We start from the raw sequence: 27,779 nt of genomic DNA, 5'->3' as shown, positions 1-27,779 counted from the left end.
CAGCGTGAAGCCACGTGGCGTAACATCACCAGCGAGTGGCATGCAATCAAAGTGCAAAAGCAGGTCAGCATTCCAGGGAAAAGAGGAAAAGGGTGGGATGAAAGAGAAAAAAAAAGGGAAAATGTTTGTTACCATCAAAAAAAGGTATTCATCACACACAAAGCCTATTTTTTTATTCTGAACCACTTTAAAGTGCATCTGCCACATACACATAGTGAAGGCAACATTATGGTTGAAACAATTTTCATTAAAATGCCGCCTATCTATTTACTAGGACCTTGTGACATCACTGAGTCATGTCAATTGATAAACTGAATATTGGTCCTGCCCACAAAATGACCATCGCCACTGTGGTTAGGTAGACAGGTACACTTTAAACGTTTACATTTTCTTCTAAGTCTGAATTTATTCACATGAAGAGAAAATACTTAAAACTATTTTAGAACAATATTAAAAATTACAGTGCTTTTATTTTACTTTTAAAACAAACTAACTACAGTCAAAATCCACATTAAGCAATAAATGATGTAATGTTCTAAGCAGCATCTCTCACAACACAGCCTAGTAAATGGATTAAATGGCACATTATTTGTTTTCATTAAAATTAGTGGGACAGTACTACTTAGATATATGATACTAGTAATGGATTTTGAATGCAAGAATAATAGATAATCAGGCAAGTAAAATAATTAAGAAACAAAGCTGGCACCTACCAACATTTGCAGCGGGTGTCATGCACAATATTGAGCCTGCCCATCATGCATTGCAACAGGAAGGTGGATTGAAAGGGGAAAAGAATTAAAAACAACCCATCACACATGTTATTAGGAAAAATATATTTGAACAAGAAAGAAAATTGTTGTTATGGCAACAGTGGCATAAAACAGTGAGCATACTCAAATCACAGAAGAGCACAGTGGGTGATTAGGATATTTGTGGAGCAGAGGTACAAAGGGTAAACTGGGTTACTGATCACCTCATTTGTTAGTGTTGCAATCATTAAGACAATATGTATTTAATAACAGTGACATTTACATACTGCATACCACTCAACTGTCCCAATTTCAGAGGAACAGTCCCAATTTCAGCGGAACATTTCCGATTTTAGGCCTCTGCCATGTTTGTCTCATGGGTGGAAATGTGGGAGAGAAGAAGGTATGTAATGGGTAGCCTAGCACTTATAGCCACGCCCCTTTGTGGCTTAGCCACACCCCTATTCCACTGTCGGCGGACAGACATGTTGGGAGGTATGCACTGGCTTAGGATGCAATACATGACAGAAAGGTATCCTTGTAAATTCCGCTTATTAACAATACTTTCCTATGATCTGAATTATAACGTATTAACTAGTGAATGAATCACAACCCTTCTGTCCCTTATTCCTATGCCTGCTCCAGCTGTAAGAGTAATTTAAAGTGGGAGTGATGTGATAATACATGTGGGGTAGGTCTGGTGAGCATGTGGAATAGTTCTGATGGGCATGTGGGGGAGGTCTCAGGGGCATGTGGGGGAGGTCAGATTAGTATGTGGGGGAGATGTGATGGGCATGTGGGGAGGTCTAAGGGGCATGTGGTAAGGTTGGCGGGAGCATGTGGGGAGCTCTGGGTGCATGTGTGGAGGTTTTAACGGTATGTTGGAGTCATGTGGGGAGGTCTGAGTGGCATGTGGGGGAGTTTAGGAGTACATGTGGGATCTGAGGGCTTGTGGGAGTCTCCATTTTGTGGCATATGGGGCTATTTGGAAACAAATGGAAGGTGTGAGTGGAATGTGGAGGAATTTGGAGCAAGTGAGGGGCACGTTTTTCTATTCTGATGTCCCTCCCTCAGTGCAAGTGTAGTTCACATGACTGAAAAATACCAGGAAGAGGGGAAGCGGGGCATAGGCAACATCTCTGCATGTTTTGATCAGGCAAGTGGAGACTTCGCAGACCCAGCAGATCAAAAGAACAGAGCAATTAAAAGAGCAGTTATCAGTTAAATAAAAAACTGTTTTTGTTTTGGGTGTAGTTCTTCCTTAACAAGTGACTGCAAATGATACAAAACAAACACTAGGGGCTAGATTTACTAAGCTGCGGGTTTGAAAAAGTGGGGATGTTGCCTATAGCAACCAATCAGATTCTATCTGTCATTTTGTAGAAGGTACTAAATAAATAAAAGCTAGAATCTGATTGGTTGCTATAGGCAACATCCCCACTTTTTCAAACCCGCAGCTTAGTAAATCTAGCCCTAGGTAGAGGTTTGGAAATAAAGATTACTGTGGTGGTAATTTCAATCACACAAAGTTTCAGAAAGAAATGATAGCATCATCTAGGTTGCTAATTTATAGATTTTAGCTCCTCTATTGAGTTTAGGGGTGGGAGAAGCCTGTACTGGTGCCCATATTAGGAAAAATAGAGTTTTCTGCTGAATATAGGTGTAGTGATATATAAAGCCCAGCTCCAATATTTAGTCCAAAAACGTCTACTTACAAATGTCCAAATGTCTGTGTGAATTACATGTATAAAATGATTACCTACATTACATGTAATGATTAAGTTAGATTCTTCCCTTTAAAAGCAAATGTCTCTGATGCCTGCTCTAGAAATATTCATCATGCTATTAATGCAGGGATCAAACCTGTATTTCTCCATCTGTTGACAAAGTACAAATCTAACCATTGTCATGCCACTCACTGGCTAAGTATAATAGGAATGATAGCTCACTGTGGGTGCATAATAATATATTGTATTGAACTATCATTATATTATTATATAAGTAGTAAAGAAAAGAAAATTTTGATGATGACTATTATTATAAGTTTGTAAAACATCAGAGTAACCCGCAGATCTTTATGTGTGAAGTTCATACAGGGCCTCATATCAGTTAAAAACCAATGCACACAACAACATGCAAACTTAAACAAGAAGGGGAGGAAGCTGTGTGTCTGCATTTTTCTCCAGTTATTGTACTTTATGCATATATACATAAAGTATAATATCTTGTGATAAAGGCAGAGAAACAGCTTCCTCCCTTTCTTGTTTAAGTTTGCATGTTGTTGTATACATTGGTTAAAATTGAAATGCAATTTGCTATCTGTTTATTCTCATCTAATTACTGGAAGCCCCTCCCTAATGCCAGTGGCACTCTACTATGCAACGGAGAGTAAGGAGACAGCGTCAGTACACCACAGAAAGATCCATGGTTTAACACATGGTTTGATGTTTTAATTATGCCCTCATGGAATTTATAAGAAGATAGCAGATCCGCCTTAAAACCATACTTAGCAATGACTCTAGAGAGGTTCAGGTTGCACAGTTAGGACCTCATTTAGAGTCGGACGCAAAGTCCGTTTAAGAAGTGTAGGAGTGGGAGTGTGCCGCAGCTTGGTAGGGTGACAAGCAACCCCAGTTACATCCCACTCGTAACACCCTATTGAGCTGCGAGCAGTTCCCGCAGCTAGTTAACGCTTGCGCCACCTAATTCCTGCCACACAGCTTTAGCCCTGTTTTGACGTGTGTTGCGTCTGCACCTCACAGCGACTAGGATGTATTTACATGGTCACGCCTTTACAAATCCGTGTTCCTCCCATTCTCTCATAGTGAGTCGCAAGCTGTCGCAAGTGTTAATTGCGTCCAAGATGCAGGCGGATTTGGTGCTTTCTGCACATGCGTGGTAGTGTTTTTTTGCTGGATGCGCCTAAAACGGACTTTGCGTTCGACTCTAAATGAGGTCCTTTTTGTGTAGTTAGTAATAGTGTCCGACTAGACCAGCGGCTTGTAGGCCCCAGGGTTGATTCTGGTCACCTGATGGTGCACTGAAGGGATAACTGGGCTTCTTAGACAGCCCCGAAGATATCCCTGGTTACAATTGTGTGTTGCCGGCAGCCCATTACAGCACTGTAGTGCAGAGAGTATAAGTACTGTGCAATTACTGGCTGTCTGTCAAGCTTTGCACTACAATTCTGTAGTGGACCGGTATGAATTCATGCAGGAACGTGGAAGTATTAATGGAAAAAGGAGCCAAGGCTGTGATGTTACATCAGGATATCCCAAAGAAGAATAGTAGTAGCGGAACTCAGTTGCATATGTATGTGTGCCGCTGTCTTTGACTAATATGTTTGTATGGCGGAGAGCTATGTATCTGGACAAAGGAGGGCTGGCAGAAAGGTGAATATGGAGGGCAATATAATATGTATAAATACAGCTGGAAATTCTGGATGAGGAGGATTGTATAAAATAAAGGGAAACATGGCTGGATATTGGTTAAACTACATAATTGTGAGGATTTTGAGAATAAATGGATAGACATGGGCTATTTAATATGGGTAGATATGCTGGGGCACTATATAAAATGGGTGGATATGGGGGCTAGATTATTTAGATATGCACAATGTACTTTGAAGGTATATTATATGGAATCACATGTGGGTATAGGCTAAAAGTTAGGGTGGTCAAGTATTATGGTGCGACACTGGGATTACAATATACTGCAGCTATTCAATATGCCTGGCCATAGAGAAATATTGAACACTGTATATAATATGACTAGACATGGGGGGGCACTATTTAATATGACTGGACATGAGGCATATATAATATGTCTGGACACAGTATGTGTGAATTGTAAGAGGTAATCAGTGTAGAAGGGAGGTAGCTCAAAAACAAAGCAGTTACCGTTTTCCCCTCTCTGTTCATGGCTTTCACTAAGTCAAAGAATAGATGACAATTTGCTGCATCCTTCAATATCTCTGTACTAGGTCTGGGTCTACAGTGTGTTGTTACTTGTGCTTACTTTGAGATTTACCGTAGATACTTTTTTAAAAATTAAATTATTGTACAGTATTAGGTCCATATCCATTGTTCATTTAATGCTGGAGGTGGTTGGTCTGCTATACATGTCTAGTTAGTACTGAGGCTACATAAATAATCTGTGACATCTAATGACTCAATCATACAATATCAGCACACACTGCTACAGTATGTTTTTTTTTCATTTAAGTGCTGTTATTATGCACTAGTGTCATATAATTCAGTTCTCTGTCTTACATACAACAATATGTCTATGTCAAGGTTGGGTTACTATGCAGTCATCTTGTCTTGCAGACACTGAGCAGGTCCTCACATTGAGCTTACCTGGTGGGAAAAAGGCTGCCTGCTGCTGGAGCTGCATGTTGGCAAGAGCCTGTTGGTACTGGAAAAAACCCGTATTAAACACTCCGGTGGCACCATTGGTTTTTTCAAGTGCAGGCCTCTTTGGTAATGGGGGAAGTACAGATTGAGGAATTCCCTTCACGCCGAAGGAGTTTGAAGAAACCATAAAAGAAATGAGGAAAATAAATAAATAAAAAGTGAACAGACCACACGTGTCATTATTCATATTCTCAGTGCTGGAGAGGGCTGCAGTCGACTCCAAGTGAATTCACTGCAGACTTCTTCAGGAATGAGGAAAATGAGCCGTAAGCATACAAAGCGGCACTCTAATCTACTGCACTAAAATGATAAACCCTGACCCTGGGGAAATCGTTGACCCCTGGCTTAGGGTTTACTGCACCTCTTAATACAGTTATGCAAAAGACATTATAGCTGAATAATATCTGTACCTTGTGAAAAAATATTTGTATGTGAATCTCTTCATAAAAATACTGCATTTTGGAGCTACGTGGCAGGTATGACAGGAGTAATGTTTTATTTCATTAGCTAAAAAAAATATTTTAATCAAGGCTGAAAATTCTGCACTGCTAGCTCCATGAAGGTCAACGATTAAAGCAAATGTTACTCTACAGAATGATTGAAGAAGGTAGGATCATGTTGAACTATACCCACACTTCCCCAAACCTATCTAGACATGCAAACTGTACCAATGCATGCAGGTATGTTAACATTGACTTACAAATGTTAAAACTACACATACATAAGAGTAGCAATAAAGCCATGCCAACTACACAGATACAGTACAAACATTTACATATAGTTTGGTTGTGGTATCTATTATGTAAATACCATTTCTGCTGTGGCATAACTGAATGTGGTTACTGTAATATATATCTATATATTTTCCTGTGAGTGCTTGTGTGTATATACTTGTATTTATTTATTGTTTACAAAGAAACCACAGTCAGTTTTTCAATGTATTTCCTGACCATACAACAGAAAATGTCTAAAAAAAATAGATAACGTATTCTATGTTTGTATGTTTAACACTGGTTTGTACAATAAAGCTACATGCCAAGCTAAAAGGTGAAAGGTCATAGTACCAGGTCAAAGGTTGCCTCGAGGGGTCGCTTCAGTGATTTGACAGCCGACTGAGTCTTAATTAGCAGGCAGCGAGCACATGATGGCAATGGGCCAATGGGGTTCAAGCGCATTAACATAAACAGCAAGCAGAGGTGCATCATGGGGGCAGCAGTGCATATTTTGGTTGGTGAGAAAAAAAAACAAATAAAAAAACAAATCATCCGAATGCCGTAAATAACAAATAACAAGACTAAGCATGCACAATAAAGGCTCTGATTGGTTGTCAGATACCACTTTTAACTAATAATTAACAAACATTACATAAACAGTCACCTTTATTTGCTGGTTATTCACAGCTGTTAGACAAATAAAAAATACTTAATCTGTTGCACTATGCAGCAATTTCAAAGAAGTGAACCCAGCAAATAATTTAAACTCATTTACATACAGAGTCATAATTTGCATGCTTTTCTATATTTCATTTATGTTTGCAAATTTGCAATTCATGCATCGCTTTGTTGGATGCTCTATACAGTATACATTAGGCAAGCTATTGAAAAGAGTGTACACTGTACACCAGCCCTCAACAAGGCCAAGTCTGTGTAAAATGGAATACAGAAGTACTTCTTTAATGTGTTGAGGGTTTTTCTTAATGTATGCATATAGAGATGAGCGAAATTGCAGCAAAATTACGCACAAATTGAGTTTTGCGCGACAACAGGCAAGAAATGACGTTGCTGAGCTGATATTTTCGCCTTTTGCTTTACAACTCTGCTGATTGCTGTTCAATACTGTTTTACAGATTTTGTGGCATTTGCAGTCTGTGAATAGAGCTGAGGTGATGACAGTCAAATCATTCTCCTGTGTGGTGTGGTTGGGGTACAACTAGGAACATTTAAGGGTGGTGTGGTCGGTCTATGACTAGGAATACTTAGGGTCAAATTCTGCCAGCAAAGCATGCAACATGTCACTGCTAAGTGCTGAAAGATGCAAATATCTGGGTCGAGCAATTTTTATTTACCTCTAAATGCATATTGGAACTTTTTAAAGCAACCTTTTTCCTGGAGTTCCATGTGATTAAGTAAACTAAGCAAACTGTTAGGAATGTATGGTAAGTTAATGCCCTTGACTGTGCCAACTTCTCCTTCTCTTGCTTCTATCCCCTATAATTCCCTATCACTGTCATTCTATGATGACCCCCACCTCAACCATGGCATTCTAAATAGATCCACCATCTACAAGACTGCCCTCAAAGTGTCTCCGGATGAAATTGTGCTCTCTTGCTGACTTCCTACACACAAATTCATTGTCTCCTACTACAGTTCTGTGCTTTCACTTCCTAAACAGTCTAACTTCAAATCTCTCATATCCTCACAATCTTACTTCAACCCACGGTACCTCATCAACTCCTCTGCTCCCCCATTCCCCACCTCCTCCGCTGCACTTAACTTTACTACCCACTTTACCTCCAAATTTGATTCTATCTGCTTCGATATCTCCTCCCATGAGGCACGTTTTCAGCCATCCACACCCTCTCCATCTGGCTTATATAACATGTCTACCCCCCCCCCCCCTGTATCTGGGAAGTCCATGACCTTGTTTACTCCTTCTACCTGCCTCCTCCCTTCTCACCTCCTATCCATCTTTCCTGATGCCTGCTCTCACATTGGCCACCTCATCAGCCTTAGTGTTCTCCCCAGAACATTTTTCCAGCTGGGTGGCATTAGGAAGTAGCTGGGTAGGAGCAGTTTAATACTTTGCAATAATATTGAAAAATGTTGGAGGTGATTTGCCACACCTGCCAGGACTGGTCTAACAAACACTGATGGATGTAGTGCTCACATAGTGACTGTTAAAACAGGAGAAACAATGGATTATTATATTAAAATAGGACTTTAAGAGCGGGGTGGAGCACTCGGGAAATAGGTGCTGGGGAGAACACTGAGCCTGTCCCTCACCCCCAGTACCTTCCCCTCCTCTTTTACACATGCCTTGGTATCCCCCATTCAAAGAAATCCTCCCTTGATCTTGCCACTCTCTCTAACTACAGTGCCACATCCCTTCTCCCTTTCACCTCCAAGCTTCTTGAGCATGTTGTCCATAACCAACTCACCACCTTCCTCTCCGCCCACACATTTCTTGAACAACTTCAATCTGTCTTTGGTCCCTTCATTCCACTGAAACTGCCCTTATCAAAGTCATTAATGATCTATTTGTGCCAAATCAAAGGGTCATTTATCCATACCTATCCTTCAACTCCTTCTCTGTGTCTATTCCTGCCTTCACCTCCCTCCTTCCCACCTTCCTATCAGCATCCCCTAAGAGTCTGTTCTTGGTCCCCTGCCCTTCTCTCTTTAAACGCCTTCCCTCTGTGATATTATCCTCCAATACCACCTCTTTGATGAAGACATTAAAATTGACCTCTCCTTCACCAAACCCACCCCTTCCGTCCTCTCTTGTGTAACCTGTTATCTGTTGGCTAACTCCTCTTAGATGTTTCAGTGCTTTCTTAAACTGAACATGTTGAAAACAGAAATCAGTGACTCATCATTGCAAAGTCCGCTCAGCTCCCCCATCTTCTGTTGACAATACCACACACTCCTATGTCCCTCAAGTCATCTGCATCGGTGTAATCCTTGACTCCTCCTTCTCCTTGACCCCCCCCCCCCACATTTATTCCCACTCCAAATCCTATTACTCCCAGTTGTGTAATATCTCCAGAACCAGGCCGTTTCTCACCTTGGAAGCAACTAAAATTCTCATGTACTCTCTCAATACTTTTCGCTTGGATTACTGTAATCTTCTCATCTCTGGCCTACCTTACACATCTCTCTCCCTCTCATTTTCCTCTCTAGCCACTCTTCCTCTCCCACCCCAGTCTGCCAGGAACTACACTGGCTCCCTGTACCCTACCAAATCCAGTTAAAACTCCTCACTCTCACACACAGAACCCTCAACCTCTCCTTTGCACCCTACATCTCCAACTTCATTTCAACACACTCCCTCCTACCCACTCCACTGTCACTGACTACCGCCACACCTCCCCACTGAATAATTCTTCCCACTCCCGTCTTCAGGACTTCTCCCGCTCTGCTCTCAACCTCTGGAACACACTCCCATGCCCATTTCGATTATCCACCCGTCTCCAAAGGTTCAAACATGCCTTAAAAACTCACCTCTTCATTCAAACCTACCAGATCTCCCAGAAACTCGGCTGCCTCCACAATCCCACTCTGCCCCCACTCAACTTCTCCCCTCTAGAATGCAAGCTCTTACAAGCAGCCCTCTCCCGTAGTGCCTTCTTCACGTAATTATGTAATTTTATAAATCTTGTTAATATGTATCTACGTAATTTTGTTGTTTGTTCAAACCCCCTGTGTATGGCACTGCAGAACCCTTGTGGTGCCTTATAAAAGATAATAATAATAATGATAGTTCCCTAGTCCGGAGCTAATAGTTTTTACAATTACCACTATTCTGACATGGAGAAGCCCTACATAGAAAATCCGAAATTTGGAAAATCCGATTAGAAAATAAACAGACTTACTTTCAACCCGACGCTGGTGATCTCCGATGGGAGCACCATGCTGACAGCAAGTGATTCAGATTGGAGAAGTGTTCGGCACTGCAGGCTGACGTCATTGCGACGTCTGTCAATAGAAATTTAAAGCGGCAATGTGGGACCCCTAAGGTTAAGTGTTTAAACACTTAGCCCAACATTACAGCTTTAAATTTCTATTGACAGACATCGCAATGATGTCAGCTTGCAGTGAGGAAACACTTCAATTGGAATCACTTGCTGTCAGCATCGTACTCCCATCGGAGATCTCCAGTGTCGGGTTGAAGGTGAGTCTGTATCTTTTCCAATCAGTTTTTCAGAATTTCGGATTTTGTTTGTAGGCCTTCTCCATGTCGGAGTAGTGGACATGGGTAAAGCGTACCCAACCCCCCTAGTCAGCCAACCACAAAGAGGAACACAGCATAATATTACCTATTCAAGTACTAAACACCTCAATTAAGAAACATTTCAGTTGCTCTATGGAAAATATTAACTAAGTTGCAAAGAAGTCAGATTTAAAGCAATAAAGCATCACCACAAATCAAAGGAGCATTTTTTTTAGGTTAATATCTCCCTACATCCTATTGACCTGTGTGCATGTTATAGAAGTGAAGAAAGATGGAGACATAATACATTAGTATTATAAAGCATTGGCATACCATCTCCTCCTGCAGTGTTATATTGCTCAATAGGTTATTATAATAAAGCTGTCAAAGCAAGCTCTCCTACCAGACTTTTTACAGTTTTGCTGCTGGAAATGTTACTTATACAGTTGAGTGCTTTGCACACAAGACAATAAAATATATTATCCAGACAAGACAAGGCTGAACACAGGTGTAAACTTAAACTACAAATGCTGCATGCTCACAGGTTAACTCAAGCTTATTTTTTTTTTTTTTTGCAACTGTTGTAGTCAATGACACACTTTAATTTATGTATATTGGACACGCTATAGAGGTAATACTTGATACTACTCATTATCTTTTCTCTTGCAAATCATAGTTCACACAGGACAGCAGTACATTTAGTGCATCATAGCTTTCTAGTCAGCGTCTCAGGTTGGAATGAACTGCTTAGACTCACCATGGCTGCTGCAGTGGCTGCTGCCTGAGCAGCTGCAGCTTGGTTGACCTGGTATTGTGCAGCCTTGATCTTGGCTTGCAAGTGTGCAGGGGGATGGAAGTATTTGCACTTTTCCCGTGAACATCTTCCTTTAATGTAATCCATGCACACTGTAACTGTGTTATCGTTGGTATCAATCATTGCACTCTCAGCTGGATGAGCAAATCGGCATTCATTTTCCCCTCTGTTACAGTTGCCACGTTGATACTCTCGACACACCTAAGGACACATTAGTAAAAACCATAAGCGCATTGGCAATAGGAGAGGGATTACAGGTGTCAGGAATACAGACTCCTTCACTTGAAATGGTTGGCACTTGTATGAAAGTGTGATCTGTAGGATTTCCCAGAGCTGGATGTATATATTAGGTTGGCAATATATACTATATGTACTATTTGAAGATACTATACATATCATATGAATGTTTTGGTAAGAGTTGGAATGTCCTCTTTCAAAATCCTGTGCTATCCTCTGAAACTAGCTGGAGGTTCACTAGGACTGCTCATGTCCAGAGAAGAACTAAAATGTATGAACATCAATGGCCCTGATATTGTGTGTTCTAAAAGACAATATGTATTCCAAATAACTACACTAATAGCAAACACTAACAATATCCAGAGGAGACACGACAAAACAAAATGGTTTGCAATCATTATATTTTATTTTTCCTGTGGGAACGAACTATACTATTTACATTTACTGGTGCAAGTGACCAAGGGACACTCTAGATACAAAGCTGGATCTGAAGGATGTCCATACAGTATTATGTATGTTGCACATCAAGCCACAAGAGGGAGCCCTTAGTCTACTGTAAAATCATCAGTTATGTCTGGAACATTTATTCTCACAAATAGTTTTTTATGTGAAGATTGGATTAAGGGAGAAGAAAATCTATACAAAAAATAAAGCCCTTTTTTTCTTCAACTTTAATCTTATTTTTAAATCCCCAGTAAATCTTATATGTATTTAGGGATCCCTATTTTCCCAGGACACTCCTTTTTTCCACCCAGCCTCACAATAGTTATTTTCCAATTATTAAAACTCCTGGTGAATTTACATTAACAAGTGGAAAATGTTTTACCTTATTTGGGACCAGAAAAAAAGTATGGAGTGCATGAGGGCATACCAGTTATATAGCACATTTTTACATTGATTCAGATTATATACTTTTTTACTGTTGTTTTACGTGCATTTCAAATAATGTACAAATTGTTCATTTAGAAAAGAATAATTTTATTTTCAGGTCTTTAGTAAGACAAGTTCCATATTGTTGGTGACCAAAATGCACTTTTGCTGTCATGAAGGAAAATTTATATATTAGAAAGGGGACAATGAAAATAGGGGAATGAAGTTGCCATCTTGTTACAGTTTTATTCATTTTCCTATAAAATAGATAACAAATAAATACAGAATTTCAGATAAATTTTCCTGGATTATCAAAGGATTAGAACCCCCATCATGTAGTTTCCGAGCAGACTGACTAACATTGTCATACTTTAATTTGTTACTTTACAATACAGTGGTAGTCCACTGATAACAACCTGCAATACTGTATAAAGTCGATTTGCACGCTACATATTGTTATTAAAGCAAGAATCTTCTGTTTAGTGCTTCTTAAATATTTCAAAAACATTCATTTGTTGTTTTTTATCAAAATATTGCCTAGTAATTATTTGTATGTAAACACTTCTATTTTTATAGCAATTTAATTGGATAGGGTGACAACGGTGTGTCGTCAGGTTATCTTACATACAAATGCAGTATGTGCCACTCTTGTATTGAACAAATAAAAAGCAATTGCTCAGAGCCAGGGTTCAAATTAAAGGGGCCCAGAGCCCCAGTAATGCAGTATGAGTGAAAATAAAACCTCAAAACATCTCACATGATAAAATTAGACAAAAAATAAAATATTGTAACTTTCTATACGCATAGTCAGTAAATATATTCAGTTCTGACAAAGTTGAACTGACATTAGGCCCAGGAAACATCCTGTAATCTAGTGCATAATTCCCCTTCTGACATGTCCATAACTGGCTTTGATGCTAGCTGGGGATTTTGTCTTATAAACAGATATGTTCATCAACTGTCTCCTCCTACAGTCTCTGTGTATGCCAAGGGTGTGTGGAAACACATGGGCCATTTTTTAAATAACTTAGTATATTCTAGCCATGTTTCTCCAAATTACTGGAAAAAAAACCCGTATTCAGTTCCAAGCATTCTCAGTAACAAATCCAACTTCTGCATATTGGATTGGATTGCATTTTATATATCCAGAGATAATACAAATGCTAGAAAAATATTAGCAGTATCAGATATTCTGAATTAGATTAAGAAGTTGTGTTGGATTAAAACATTTTTTTCTGATCAGGGAAGGTGCTGGCAAAAGAACCAGACATTTTTATGGTATTAGAAAGTACTGGACATAACATCTGAAGCGACGTAGTATTCCCGCAAATGCCATTTTTATAGCTTCCTAAAATCAAGCCAGATTACCATATTTTCTGGTTACAGAGTGTTCGATTAAATATGTTCAAACACAAAGTAATCCATTCGGGAACGTCACCTAATAACTATTGCAAATAAATTACATTTTATTTTTACTTCTTGCATTGTAATGTGATAAAAACATAAAAAAATAAAAAAAAAGTTATACTAAAAGGGGAACGTGTTTAAAATCTGTTTAAACAAAAATGCATAACATAATTTAAGGGCTGAAGAGAAGTATGTACAAAGCATTTAGAGATATCTGTCAGTCAAATTCCTACAGCTTATGCTGTTTTCCTCTTACTATAATGGAGCGATTGTCTATTGACACTGGTGCCATGATATAGAGTGTGTATTCATAACATACAGAAAAGTAAACATAGATTTTCCTGGGGGCTGGGCCGATTATGAAAGAACATTCTATATAATTATAGTATAATTGCGTTCACAGAAATCACACTACTGGGATTCCATCTCCATTTGTGGTGTGTTTAATGAAAATCTAAATAATGTAAAGAGCATAAACCCTATTTATAGTTTTCAGATTTAAGCCAGCAGTATTGGTGAGCAGGAGATCTCCTGGCAACATAAATATAGTTGTGAACACCTTACATTATGAAACCGATAAACTATTTTATTTCACTACGTATAGCCGAAGTAAAGAGTGGAATACAAGAAAAGACAAAACTCATCTTAGGCAGAGTCATCTGCAGACAAACATGTTGCTAAAGGCATTATTTCAACACTTGTATTTTTGAACACACTGAAATATAACACACTTTGGTTACAACGGTAATGGAATGTAAAATAGAAAAGTGAGATGAAGTAACAGACAGAATTAGCAAGAGAGACATGGTAGAAATTGCCTTGTAAATGAGATTTATGGACCAGAATGATGAAGTAATGCAGCAGACTAGAATGGAAAAAGGTGAAGTAGCAAAATAAAACAGAATTAAAACAATCCAGTGTTAGAGGAACTCATGCACCCAAGATGACGGCTATGCACCAAAAGCTTGGTAAAAAAGGTAGAAAGATAGAAATAGTATGGTGTGCTAGGCATGGTGGAAAAACACTCGCCTTTCTCTTCTGGGACCGGGGGTCAAGTCCAGCTTGATGTCCTAAGTGAAATGAGTTTGCTGGTCTCAGCTCAGTTCCCAGAGGGCAGGAGTCCACATCACAAAACCACCACACATAATTTGGCACAACTGGCAGTCTCTGCTCAGGAGAGGCCCAGGACTGAGCTGGCATGGAGACTGAACTACCTCTCACCCATAAAGAGGGTGCTCCCTCCACATCAGGGTTGAGGTCATTGGTTGGGTAACGTGGGGAAGCTCGTAGTGCAGCTGCCTGATTGTAGCTGGCCTGTGAATAAAAAGAGGACTTCAGTTTCCATTCCAGCCAGTCCTTTCACCATCAACATAGTCAAAATGTGCTCAATACCTAGCCTGTAGCCAAAACTGCAGAGGCATGGCAAAAGAAAATTGCAAAACAAAATACAATATAAATAAAGCATATAAGAATATAAAAGGAAGGAGATTCATTAAAAGAAAAATATCAATTATTTTATTTTATCTGGGATGCGATCATTATAAAACCTTCATAAAATGATGTACTTGAGTTAAAGGGAACTATCACTAAATATTGTAACCATCAAAAACCTTCTTAATGTAGTGCCACCAACAGTGCATCCTCTACATCGCATTGTCTGGAGAATTTGCAGAGTCATCTACTATTTGCAATTTTGGACCACAGTCAGGCTTCACCAAACAGAGTAGTCATTTACTTAGCAAATACAGTACATACTTGGCAAAATTCTCCAAACACTGCAACCCTCATGGTCATAGTTCACCAGCTATGTAGCCAATTTTCCAAATGTTTTGTTTACATATTTTCCAACATATTTTTGAACATGTTTATTATATGCAGATTTATAATGTTGTTGCATTTTAAAGGAGTTTAGAACACCAACATTTCTTCTGTGGAAGCCACCAACTGGGATAGAACTCAATTCCTCATTGTGGTAAATTCAGAGTGATAAAAGTTAAAGACAGAAATGTAAGACAGAAGTGATGAAGTACTGCAGTAGTCCTGAATGGAACCGTTATGCCTTATGAAACCATTATTTAGGAGAGAAAAATGAAAGCAATAGAGTGGTTTTATGGATAGTTAAATAATGCTGCAAATGAAAAAGAGAGAATATGATGAGTAAGCAGAAGGATCGCCCATGTGGAGAGAAAAAGAAGTTTATTAAAAGTATTAACATGATGATAATATGAGAGGTAGAATGTAATACACAGCATTGTAGAATATGTGAGGATAGGCATCATCCTGCTAATAGGAAATGAATGAAAAGAGATAGGTGGTTCAGTTTATGCATTAACAAGCTCTACAAGTGAGGACAATGAGACTACACAATACACATGCAGTCAAATATATACAATGTTTATATACGGTACAAGTATAGCAAACCCACATTATTTTCAAGAAGGTCATATACAAGTACAAAATGATTATTTGCCAGATAGGATGTGTGCCATCTAAAACTCTGCCCACTCTGCCTAAAACTTGCCACTTAATTATTGATTGCTCATAACCTGGCCACACATGCACGATATGTCTGGTGATACTGGCAAATTATTACCACAATTCTGGCACCAAAATGAGCATGGTGCCCAAGAATGATCCAGTTAACACAAGCAGTAGATCTCGTTTAGGTCAAATTGGATCATTTCTGTTTTTCAGGCTGAGCATCAGGATTGGCCCTGGTGTGACCAGCTGAGCAATCTTACCCTGCCTTTTACATTCAGCCAGTAGGTGGCAGTGGCATCCATACAAAGACAAGCTACAATGCCAGTTTCCTTTTGATAAGTGTGGCACTATCTGCTCTGAATTTGCTTAAGTTGTGAACCATATTTATTCTCAGTTCACTCAAAGAACTTCAGTGCTTTAAGTCCTTAATATAATAGAAGCAAATAAGACTTGAAATGATTTCATATAGTATATGAATCTTAATGTGTAACATTTGCAGTTAAGGCTATGTGACAAAGTGTTAGGCATTGTTTAGCCTTATTGAATGTAGAGCAGTGATAACTATCTTTCTAAGGTAATGCAACAATAGAAAACATAACATATGTACAGTGCTTATACAACAATTGCACATCAAGGATTTTCTGCTGATTACACCCTAGCTACAATCACTTAGCAACCAAGTCATTGGTTTTCTTCATAGTAAGGAAGAGACGAATCTAATCAACAATTAAAGTGCATTAAAAGATAGAAACAGATAAATAAGTCAATTGAATGTTAATGAAGGTAAAAATGAATGATTGCAGTTAAGTTTTCTTACAAAATAGTGATACCTAAGATTGATCTGACATTAAACAATGTGCTTATAAGTCTGTTAGTAATGGAAGACAAAATGAAACATTTATCACAAAGATGTTTTTCGGTGCGGTAAGATGTATGTTAAATAATGTATCTCAATTCATACCTCCAGTCTATCTGTTCTCATTAACTTCTGTGCAGCAGCTGCTGCAGCCGATGGCATTGCAACTCCAGGATTCCCAGCAACAAGCATTGGTGCAGTAGGAAGAATTTCAGCAGGTACAAGTCCCGGTGATACTGGCCCCAGGTACGGGTTAAAGGCTGCTGTTGCATTGGTGGCTAAGCTTGGTGCGACTGAAAACATTGGCTGGAAAAGACAATACACTATGAAAACAACATAGCAATTCATTTTTTTTGCTTAGGTTCATCAGTCATCCTCACATAAAACCACATTGGTGTATATGATTCATCAAAATAAACATTTTGGCAGCTTCCATGTTTTTTTAAAAAAAGAAAATATTTTATAATGATCTTGTTATTTTCCTGCTACAGTGGCAGGGAACATTTATACAGCTCAAATGCTTAGATTCCATCAGCTTTAAAATGGGCATTTAGCACAAGAGTGTATAAGGATACCAAGTTAATTTTACTGTATTTCTGGAAGAACTGATAATTATCATGTATTCCCTCCTCCCCCTGGGGGTCTCCCTGTCTTCCGCGCCCTCCTTCTTGGGCCCCGTCGTTTGCGGATCCTCCCTCCCCCTTCCCCGCCCTCTCTAGCTGTGCATTGAGCTTACTGAGTTGCTGTGCTTACTGTTTACTGTACTGTCTCCCATTGTATTGTAATTTGTTTGTTTCTGTACGGCGCTGCGGACGCCTTGTGGCGCCTTATAAATAAAAATGAATAATAATAATAATAATGTATGGGTTTTGATGTAGTTTTGAAACAGAAGGAACAAAAATATCTGGCATTTCTTTAATGGGTTGGCCCACCTGCCGGAATAAGGCAAGCCTTAAAGCCAGTGAAAGTAGCAGTGTGTAGTTGCTAGTGGCTCATATCCAAATACAGGCTGCGCTGATGGAACACCCAACTCCTTCTAAGTGTGCTCCAGCCAATCACTGTAGAAGGCAGTGAATTATCATTGGGGGTTATATTTACTAAACTGCAGGTTTGAAAAAATGGAGATGCTGCCCATAGCAACCAATCAGATTGGTTGCTATAGGCAGCATCTACACTTTTTCAAACAAGCAGTTTAGTAAATATACCGCTGGGTCTTGAATCAACCACTAAAATAAGACCACAGTGTGTTTGTTTACTTCACAGGGCAACAAAACAAATTACACTTAAGACCAGTAGATTGCAGAGCAGAGCATTCCTAGTCAAATCATGTGATTTGTAAAGTAGTTTGTAGACTATACTAGGACAGGAGTAATTCAGCATCTGCCATTTATAAGCTTGTCTAAATTTTGCACATATGCTATTTCTAGCAAAAAAGGTGATTTGACATTAGTCAAAGAGTAACTGTCATGAAAAATCCTTTGCCTGTCCATGTAATCATTTTTAGCTAGTGTACATATTTTAATATACCATATATTTTACATCTGGAAGCCCCCCAACAAAAATCCTGTCCTTGAGGTCTTCTGGACCCTTCGGCAAGGTTGAGCATACTTTCCTGTACACCACGCACTAAAATTATACCATAAGCACATTCCGGCTACACTCCAGATACCCCCCACCTCACCCTCCCCAGCCAACTTATCCCCCTCTTCCCTCATTTTCCCCACCCAGCTTATAATGCAACAAAAATGTTACACAGAACTTAGTGTTCAAAAAGGTTTACAAAAGTCTGCTCCAGAAATCCTTCACAATTTTTGTTTGTTGACCAAATTGTAACATCTTGAACACAAAATATTGATATTCTGTTAGAAAATTTAATTCTCATGCTCCTGCTGTACCTTGTTCATTCTGTTACTTGCTAAAGCTGTAAAAAAATTTGCAATAAAAAATGATTGTACAAAAAATCCTGTACTTTCTCCTGTCAAAACCTTATGCACCACACTCATAAAAATCATACAATGACATCCTTTAACAGAAGATCTAAACTTGTGTTATGCCTTTTCTGCTTGTATAACTGTCATAGTTTCCTATATAGTGAATGATAGTAGTAAGCTCGGAACACCTGTAAACATCTGCAAATTGTGCCTTGAATATCTGCTATAATCTGTAAGAAAACAGTTTATCATTGGATCTCAATAAGTCTATTGTATTATGGGGATAATCTACAACAGGCAGCTTCAGTTCAGCTGTACAGGGCTGATTGGGAGCAACAGAAGACTAAGTTTGTGCATATATTGTGCCCAGATTAGTAGCACAAAATAATAGATGTGTATACCTGGTAAGGAAATAAACTAGCTGTGGAATCAGAGGCTATCTCTTCATGTGCGAGGAGTTACAGCAGTATGTGCACTCAGCAATGACGGGAGGGTATGCGGACATTTCAAGAGGAGCATTATGTTCACCTAAGTGCATGAACTGCTATTTGTTCATCAACAAACATCAGTAAGAACAGAACTAGGTTATTTCCAAGGATTTATATTTATTCAATTCTAGATTTTTCTTTTTATTTAAACAAGAATAAAATATACATACAATGATTGAAGTTTGACATTAATTTATTGTAATTAATTAACTGCCCACCACCAGGGTTAGTTAGTTGCGGACACAATGCAACATCACATTAACCGGACCCGATAACCTACGAGGAGTAACAAGCAACCGTATCCTACAATATGAAGGTGAAATAATCCACTGGTTAATCGTTAAATTTTATGGACCCACTTTTTCCCCTTGCGGCAGCCCCAGGGGTAACTGCAAAACTGGGGCTATGTGACACAGCGGAAGATGATGGTTGCAAGTGGGAGGGAAATTCAGAAACCACAATCATGGTCATTAGTCCTCCCACTCACACCGCCCTCGGCAGCAAGTGGTGAACCTCAAAGGTTTGCTGAATGTATATTACAGAAACAGAGCAGTCCCAGGAAAAACAACTTCATGGAGCAGTCCCAGGTCCCCCGGGGTTTGGAAGGAGCATGTTAGTAAAATGTAGGAATAAGGTAGCAATGCAATGTTAAGGAGGTAAGAAGGAGGTAAGAATCCCCCTGCTGCACTGTCATATTTATTGTTCAGTAGCCAGAGACACAGCAGCAGAGGTGTGTCTAAAGGGGTTGTCCCAGGGCAGGATGTCAGCTTTGGATAACACCAGGATGACCTAGGTTGTGGTTGTCTATCCTCTAGTCACATTGTAAAACAACAATAAGGCCAAATGTTTCCTACCCTCTAAAGGTTTTTCACATTTTAGAATTTTAAGAAGATTGCAATTTCAGAGTTTGAAGTAAATTGGCATCTAGAACTTCAGTTTGGATACTAGCATATACTCATATAGGGTCTGGGTTAAAACTTGGGGAAGGTTGAGGCTGAGATATATAGTTTTTAGGTCCTTCTATGCAGACTCCATTTACTAGGTACAGTGGGTTTCCTGTAATTTTAGGCTAAGGGCAATTGACCATTTTGCCCCTTTATAAAAACAGCCCTGCTCCAAACAATACTCAAAGTGATTTTGCAAGTGGCCAACAGAATTCTGTCAATAACACTCTATAATCCTTAATTTGGATTTATTTCTTTTGAAGAAATAAAACTAAGCAATTTCCAATGATTTATATTTATTCAATGCCAGGCCACATTTACAATTTAGTCCAAAATTATCCAGTAGAGGGCTTTAGTTTACATGACAAAGCAACAAATGTTTTAACTATTTATTGTATGCTCCAAAATGTGCAATATCTTCCTCTCCACAGCTGAGCCATTAATACAATATTTATTTGTGTCCGACAATGATGTCGCTGTCATACTGCAGAGAACATAAAGTGCACTTGCCAAACATACACTGAGGAAGCTACTTTGTGGGCAGGCACGATATTCATGGGATTGCATAGATTTACAAGGAAACAGAGATATTCAAAGCCCTCACAAGCTCCTCCCCTTTATACATCTCTCACCACCTCTCCCTCCTCCCTCCAGGACTTCTCCTGTGCTGCTACCCACTTATGAAGATCCCTAGCCCACCTGCCCAGGCTCTTCATAACCCTCAATCGTTCTCTCTGAAAACTTTACTATAGCCTATCCTACCTCTATCTAGTACTACTCCCTCGGCACGTTCTAACAGTACAGTCCCATCTCCACTCAGAGTACCACTAGCTTCAATTTCCTCAACATTTCCATCTATCTCTAGATTCTAGACTGTATGCTCACAAGAGCAGGGTCCTCTTTACCCTCTGTCTCACGTCTGCACTTCCTTCAGCAATCGAGTGTGTACTAGTTCTATATTTATGTGTGATTTGTATTTAGCATGATTTGCTATTCTGACTGTCCGATTCTGCAGAGTTTTGTGGCATCCTAAATATAAATGATACTCTTGATATCATTAAGGTACCAATAATATCAGTGAGACACTTCATGATCAACTGCTCATGTCTAGTAGACAACAGGTACATTTTAAAACTGTTGCATAATGAAATCTGAAAAAAGTATGAGAGATGTTTGTGTGTCAGCACTTTGTGACAAGGACTTAACATCACATCTCTTTGTGTAGTTAAGTAATTTCCTTCCAATCTTGTCAGGTTACATTCATTTATTCAATCTGTATGGCAGCCTTTTGAGTCACATTTTTTTACACACTTGGGGCCTGATTTTGAATTAGGAGCAAAGCAAAGAAAAGAGCAAGTTTGCACCTGGACAAACCATGTTCAATGCAAGGGGTACAAATTGACTTATTTTTTTGCATGCAAGGAAAATACTAGCTGTTTTTATCATGTAGCACAGAAATACTTGATAACTTTATTTTTACACTGAAATTAAAGTTGATCTATAACATGCTGTCTCTCAACTATAAATCTGTCCCTATATTTTAATTTTCCTCCCCCTCTAATGCAACATGGTTTTGCCAAGGTGCAAAGTTACTAATTTTCTTTGATTTGCTCCAAATTCAAAATCAGGCCCTAGGGGTCTAATGCTGAGTTTGGAGCAAAGCAAACAAAGGAGTAAATTTGCTCCTGGATAAACCATGTTACAATGCAAGGGGTGATAATTAATTTATTTGTTTGCAAGCAAGGAAAATAATGGCTGTTTTTACATATAGCACAGAAATACTTGATAGCTTTATTTTTACAATGAAATTTAACTTGCCCTATCCAAACTATAAATCTGTCCACACATTTTAAATTTACCTCCCCCTCCAATGCAACATGGTTTTGCCAAGGTGCAAATTTGCTAGTTTTTCTGCTTTGCTCCTAACTCAGTATCAGGCCACAGCTTTTTAGAGCCGCACCCTGAATTATCTTCTCCTAAATAGGTGTGGTTTATTTTCATTTTGTCCTATTAACTTAAAGAGCTCTCTAATTCTCTAGCCTTCTCATTCTTCCAACACGTTTATTCAATACTGAAAAATGACACTGTGAAAAATACACTGAAACAATTAATCAAATAAAACTGCAAACCTTATCTGCCATACTGTCCCATATCTTCAGGGACAATCACATTTTTAACAAATTATTAAATAATTCCTGAAAGATTGTGTCCCTGCTCTTAGCAGTGCAAGTTCTCTTGTTCTATGAGCCATGTGCATTTCTAAATATTTGTATTTATGCATTTGAAGTACAGTATATAAAATACTTTAGTAGTAGTATATGCTGTGCACTGATCATGTCATGTTGCGCAGTATTCAGTATAGAAATGAGCAAACGTCCAGCAAATAATAACAGTCATCTCAATGTGCGATAGAAGGCAAACTATTACACTAATGGTCTCCATTCTTTGTTCATGTTAGCTTAAAATCTTTGTCCAGAACTGCATTCCTTGTTAGTGCTGTTGTGATGTTTTGTGCATTCCACAGTGACACGCTGTGAGTAAACAGAGCTGTATCAAGTTAGGATGACCTTTCAGAAGTTCCCTTATAAAATGCTCACTCAGTGACTTCTGAAAGCAGATTGGAAGCGCTATTAAGGCACAGCTAGGGGGATTTATAATTAGGCACGCTAGTGTCATGCCTATAGGCTCCTGCAAGAAAACGGTACCTAACTACGATACTAAAAAAAATAGGTTGTGTGATGGGCGCAATTTAAGGGATAGGGTTTGGGATAACAATAGGGAAATAGGTTTTAACAGTGATATATGTACCACTGAACAGTGTATTTCCCAAATTGTATGGGAAATCAACAAATGACATGAATCACATCGAGCGTCATAACATTCCTTTGCATGGCAATAAAAAACACATGGTAATGGAATCAGTCTCTTAAAAATTATATATATATGCAGCACACTGTGCGCGACTTATCTGATTCCCAGGTCTCTATTAGTCCAGAATGTCTTTGACCTTAGTAGGTTTGCCGGTATACATGCGTGCCGTTCAGACTCCTTACATCCCCATCGGAGCTTGTAGTGTAGATTTGTGCTCGTGTGTTAAAACATATGGAGAGGGAGGAGCAGAAAAACATATGATGGTGTACTACGTAATAAATGATGTTTATTAAAACCAAAACTCACATTCCATGTGAAATAGTGTTCCTCAAAAGGTATCTTTAGAGTCCCTTTTGTATACCTTCACGTGCTCCTTCAGATATCGGTAAACCGTTTCCCGGAGCCAGCCGTGCTGATGGTGTGTACGGGCATACAGGGAATCCTGCGGATCTTTAAACATGCTACACGCATGTGAGTTTTGGTTTTAATAAACATGCTCCTCCCTCTCCATATGTTTTAACACACGAGCACAAATCTACACTTCAAGCTCCGATGGGGATGTAAGGAGTCTGAACGGCACGCATGTATACCGGCAAACCTACTAAGGTCAAAGACATTCTGGACTAATAGAGACCTGGGAATCAGATAAGTCGCGCACAGTGTGCTGCATATATATATAATTTTTAAGAGACTGATTCCATTACCATGTGTTTTTTATTGCCATGCAAAGGAATGTTATGACGCTCGATGTGATTCATGTCATTTGTTGATTTCACATACAATTTGGGAAATACACTGTTCAGTGGTACATATATCACCGTTAAAACCTATTTCCCTATTGTTATCCCAAACCCTATCCCTTAAATTGCGCCCATCACACAACCTATTTTTTCTATTTGCAAACGAGGAGTGTCAGGAAATCCTCACTGTGTGTAATTAGTGGCAGCAGATTCAATCCCCCTTCCCCCATCCGTTACAGGCAGCTAGGGAGCGCTCACCGAATGAAACCTACATATGGTGTAACCCAGTAAAGGTTCCTATTTTTTAAGCTAACTACGATACTACCTACTTTCTCACAAGCCCCTTACCCATTCATAGCTACACATGTTCCTCTGCATTCATCTTCTTTATGATGAGGAATAATGACCATACATTATACGTGGAAGAGCGGTTTACTTACCATAGGCTGGAGCTGAGTACCGGGAATCATTGCATTGGCTAGCTGCATTTGCTGGGCCAGCATGGCCATGTTCTTTTGTTGAATCAGGTTATTCCGTCCATTAATCTCTAACTGTGTTTTTAAGTGTGGTGGCGGATGGAGATATTTACAGTTCTCCCGTGAACAACGACCCTGGATGAAGAAAAAGACAAAGGAATAAGAAAGAGCAATTACTATACATAGTAAACATTAAATGAAGCAGAAATACAACTTAAAATATTCACATCTGAATTTACAACCATATTATTTTCTGGGGAAAAAAAATATTATTTCACTGTTAATTGTAACAAAACATTTAAGAAAGACTCACTTATAAGTAGGGTTACTTTTCTCCAGATTTTTACAGTTCGCTTAGATCTCAATAACAAAACAATTTAGCACAGAGAGATATTTCTTCACTGCTTCTTTTCTTGTTCAAATTTTAGATTTGAACATTATTCCACAATAATACGTTTGTACATCAGTCTGTCATTGTATTGTCAAAGGCATGAAACGCTCTGTAACTGATTACTTAAAAAGCTCTAAACCTCGGTACAAAGAGAGGATTCAATTTCTCCTCTACCTCATGAATATAGAACATTTGTAAGCAGATTTATACACACAAACATAAGTGATTCACCAGAGTCTGAAATATATTACTAGTGGGCACCATTGTAGGAATAAATATTAATCTTTTCCCATGCCAAATATTACCATACAGTCAGAATAATATACATGTGATAATATTTACATCCATATAGAACACAGTCTAAATAATACATACAGTAGATTTGCTGACTTAAACTGCTTAACATGTCTTCTTAAGCAAAGCAATTTATTTAGGGGAGGGGGGAGGGGTTCCACCATCAGATGACTTTTGGCTTGGATAGCCCCCCTCCTAATGTGACTAAACAGATTGTGGTTTATGTACTTAAGCAAATATGGAGGAAAGAGTGACACATTTTCACTCTTTCCTCCTCTCTGTCACTATACATGGGCAGTCTGTGGCAGAGTGCTGTATACAGTGTGCATAGAGTATTTTCTTTCTGTGCTTTTTATCTATATTTTATATCTGCGGAATTATTTGTATTACACTAAATAAAGCTGCTTTCTAGATATCACTGTATCCAATGCAGCGTTATGACATGTCTCAGGGCAACAGAAATAAACTATGCCTAATAATATGAATGGATGGCTACAAAAAGCACAGGAGAAAGCTATTAATTTAGAGAACATTGCAGTAGGGCATGTACAAATCAATAAATTAAATATATCAGAAGATGAGAGCCATTTCAAATTTGCTTGTATTATGGAACTAGGTCTAATGTGACTGTATGGCAAAGGTGGAAGCAGGATTCAAGTATGACATGTTGGGACTTGTAGCTAGGCAAGAGTTCAAACACTACAGATTGCCAAAGCCTGTTGTAAAGGATGAAACATAGATAAGTATACTCATAGTATACACAGGTTAGCACATGCATCTATATATATATATATATATATATGCCTAGTGGCGTGTGTTAGTCTGTCTGTGTGTGTGTGTGTGTGTGTGTGTGTGTGTGTGTGTGTGTGTGTGTGTGTGTGTGTGTGTGTAAAAAATAAAACCAAGCTGCAGCGCCACCTGCTGGGCGGAGTTATACACTGACCTACTAAATTCTTAGTGTGTGTGGAAAAAAAAATTCAGAAAGGGCTGAAATTTGGTATACTAAGATGTTTTTAATTTGTTAATTTAATTTGTTAAATTGTTAAAAGTGTTTATAAAGATTTAAAAAAAAAAATATATATTTCGTGAAGGAGAAGTGACAGTTGGGAGTGGTTGGTGGTTGCCGGGGGTGACAGTGGGGAGTGGTTGGTGGTTGCCGGGGGTGACAGAGCGAGAGGAGTGTGATACTCAGGACCGCTGAGAGAGATCCCTGTGTCTGGATAGACATCTGGATAGATGTGGCGATAAAGATGAAGGATGAGGTGATGGAGAAAAATGATGAGGTGGTGACATGTGGACAAAACCACGTTAAAAAAGGGCGCTTACGTCGGGAAGTAACGCTCTTCCCCTGAGGAGGCCTGGGCTATGGCCCAAATGCATGACAAGAACCTTTTTAACACCTTAAGTAGCTTGATTTGACTAGAATGCATGAGTATCATGCATGGGTTAACTTGTATTTAATATGACTCTTTGGGGCAGATTCAATTAACGCGTTACTCTCGAGAGTAACGTGGCCCACGCACTATTACCCTTACTATGGAAATAGTGCACATTATTACGGTACTTTTAATCTGGATTTCTGCTCGCAGAGCCGCGAGCAAAAAGCTGCGTTGAAATTACCGTACTAACAGTAATAATGCGCACTATTACCATAGTAACTGTAATAGTGCGCGTTACTTTGGAGAGTAACGCGGTCAACTGAATCTGCCCCTTAAACTCATGATAGAGAGTTGTAGTGTGAGTTGGTGATACTGCAAATGTATACATTTTCCATGGTAAGCTGTAGTTAGAGATGCTCACTGATCCCCATGTTTTGGTTTTGCTTTTGGATCTGTATTAACTTTGTGTTTTGGTAAAACCGCCCTCATGTGTTTTGGTTTTGGATCTGTATATTATTTATTTATTTATTTATTTTTAGTTGCTAAAAAATGCTAAATTCACGCAATTTGGCTCTTTTTTTGATCCTATATTATTATTAACCTCAATAAATAAATTTCCAATCATTTCCAGTCAATATTTGTCAAGTGACAAGAACACTGCTATCCCTCCTGTTTCTGTATGAGCAATGGCATTGAGCATTGGCACTGGAGACTGGAGAGTAACAAGAACACTGCTCCCCGTTTCTGTGTGAGAAATGGCGCTGGATCTCCTGGGAAGCGAGGTACTTATGGAATCCAAAACCCGCGAGATCTGACGACACAACGATGACGGTTTGCCATGGTTCAGATTCGAGGAAGCGGGAAAGTACCGAGCCTGCGATGTTCGGGTGGGCTCAGTTTTTGTAAAACCAAGCCCGAGCATCTCTAGTTGTAGTGTGACAGGTTTACACTAAACATACACACTCTTCATGAGGAATCGTAGTTCAAGTGCGTTATACTGAACATGCATGGTTGGCCATCCTCCGCTGTCAAGGTTGTATAACTGCCTACAAAAATAGGTGTAACCTGGGAAGAATGGGCTGTGGGTTGCAGTGGTTTGGTTTGGTTGAAATGGGGGGCATGGCTTAAATACTTAATTTTTATAATAAGCCATGTTGCCAGGCTTGAGATTGCCCATTCCCTCTTCTAAACCATAACAGTCCAAGCCATTTATATACACAGCACATTAGTTTCACCATCACAAAAACATCTAAATAATTAACTCCAGGCATGTGCTCCCTGAGTTCATTGCTGTATTGGTGTGCTCTATATTTTAAGCGTTCAGCAATGTTGAAAAGGCATTAATGCTTTGTCATGCAGTAGTTGAAACTAGCCAAAAAAGCAATACTTCTGACAAAAAAATCAATATCACCCAGAGCAATAATGTCTTAAACCTGAAATGAGATCTAAATTAACAAAGAGCACATCTATTACACAGCACAAGGAGGCTAACATTGATAAATAA

At 39.0% G+C, this 27,779-nt stretch overlaps 1 protein-coding gene across 25 annotated transcripts in view; it reads right to left on the bottom strand.

The window, feature by feature from the left end:
* Positions 1 to 27,779, bottom strand: part of MBNL1 (muscleblind like splicing regulator 1) — a 127,485-nt gene that overhangs the window by 11,383 nt on the left and 88,323 nt on the right. For 6 of the 25 annotated variants that reach the window (XM_075202005.1, XM_075201991.1, XM_075201997.1 and 3 more), the window contains 7 exons: positions 24,176 to 24,346; positions 16,867 to 17,067; positions 14,454 to 14,738; positions 10,854 to 11,111; positions 6,232 to 6,285; positions 5,111 to 5,264; positions 714 to 749 (listed from right to left, as the gene is read on the bottom strand). In XM_075202005.1, the coding sequence (XP_075058106.1) occupies positions 714 to 749; positions 5,111 to 5,264; positions 6,232 to 6,285; positions 10,854 to 11,111; positions 14,454 to 14,738; positions 16,867 to 17,067; positions 24,176 to 24,244 (1,057 nt within the window). In that variant the 5' untranslated portion in view covers positions 24,245 to 24,346. The remainder of the gene's footprint in view (positions 1 to 713; positions 750 to 5,110; positions 5,265 to 6,231; positions 6,286 to 10,853; positions 11,112 to 14,453; positions 14,739 to 16,866; positions 17,068 to 24,175; positions 24,347 to 27,779) is intronic. The other 19 variants (XM_075201995.1, XM_075201998.1, XM_075202002.1 and 16 more) reach the window with 7 other exon arrangements.

This window comes from Mixophyes fleayi, chromosome 3, assembly GCF_038048845.1.
Source record: "Mixophyes fleayi isolate aMixFle1 chromosome 3, aMixFle1.hap1, whole genome shotgun sequence".
Lineage (NCBI taxonomy): Eukaryota > Metazoa > Chordata > Amphibia > Anura > Limnodynastidae > Mixophyes > Mixophyes fleayi.
This window is presented reverse-complemented; position numbering and strand designations above follow the sequence as displayed.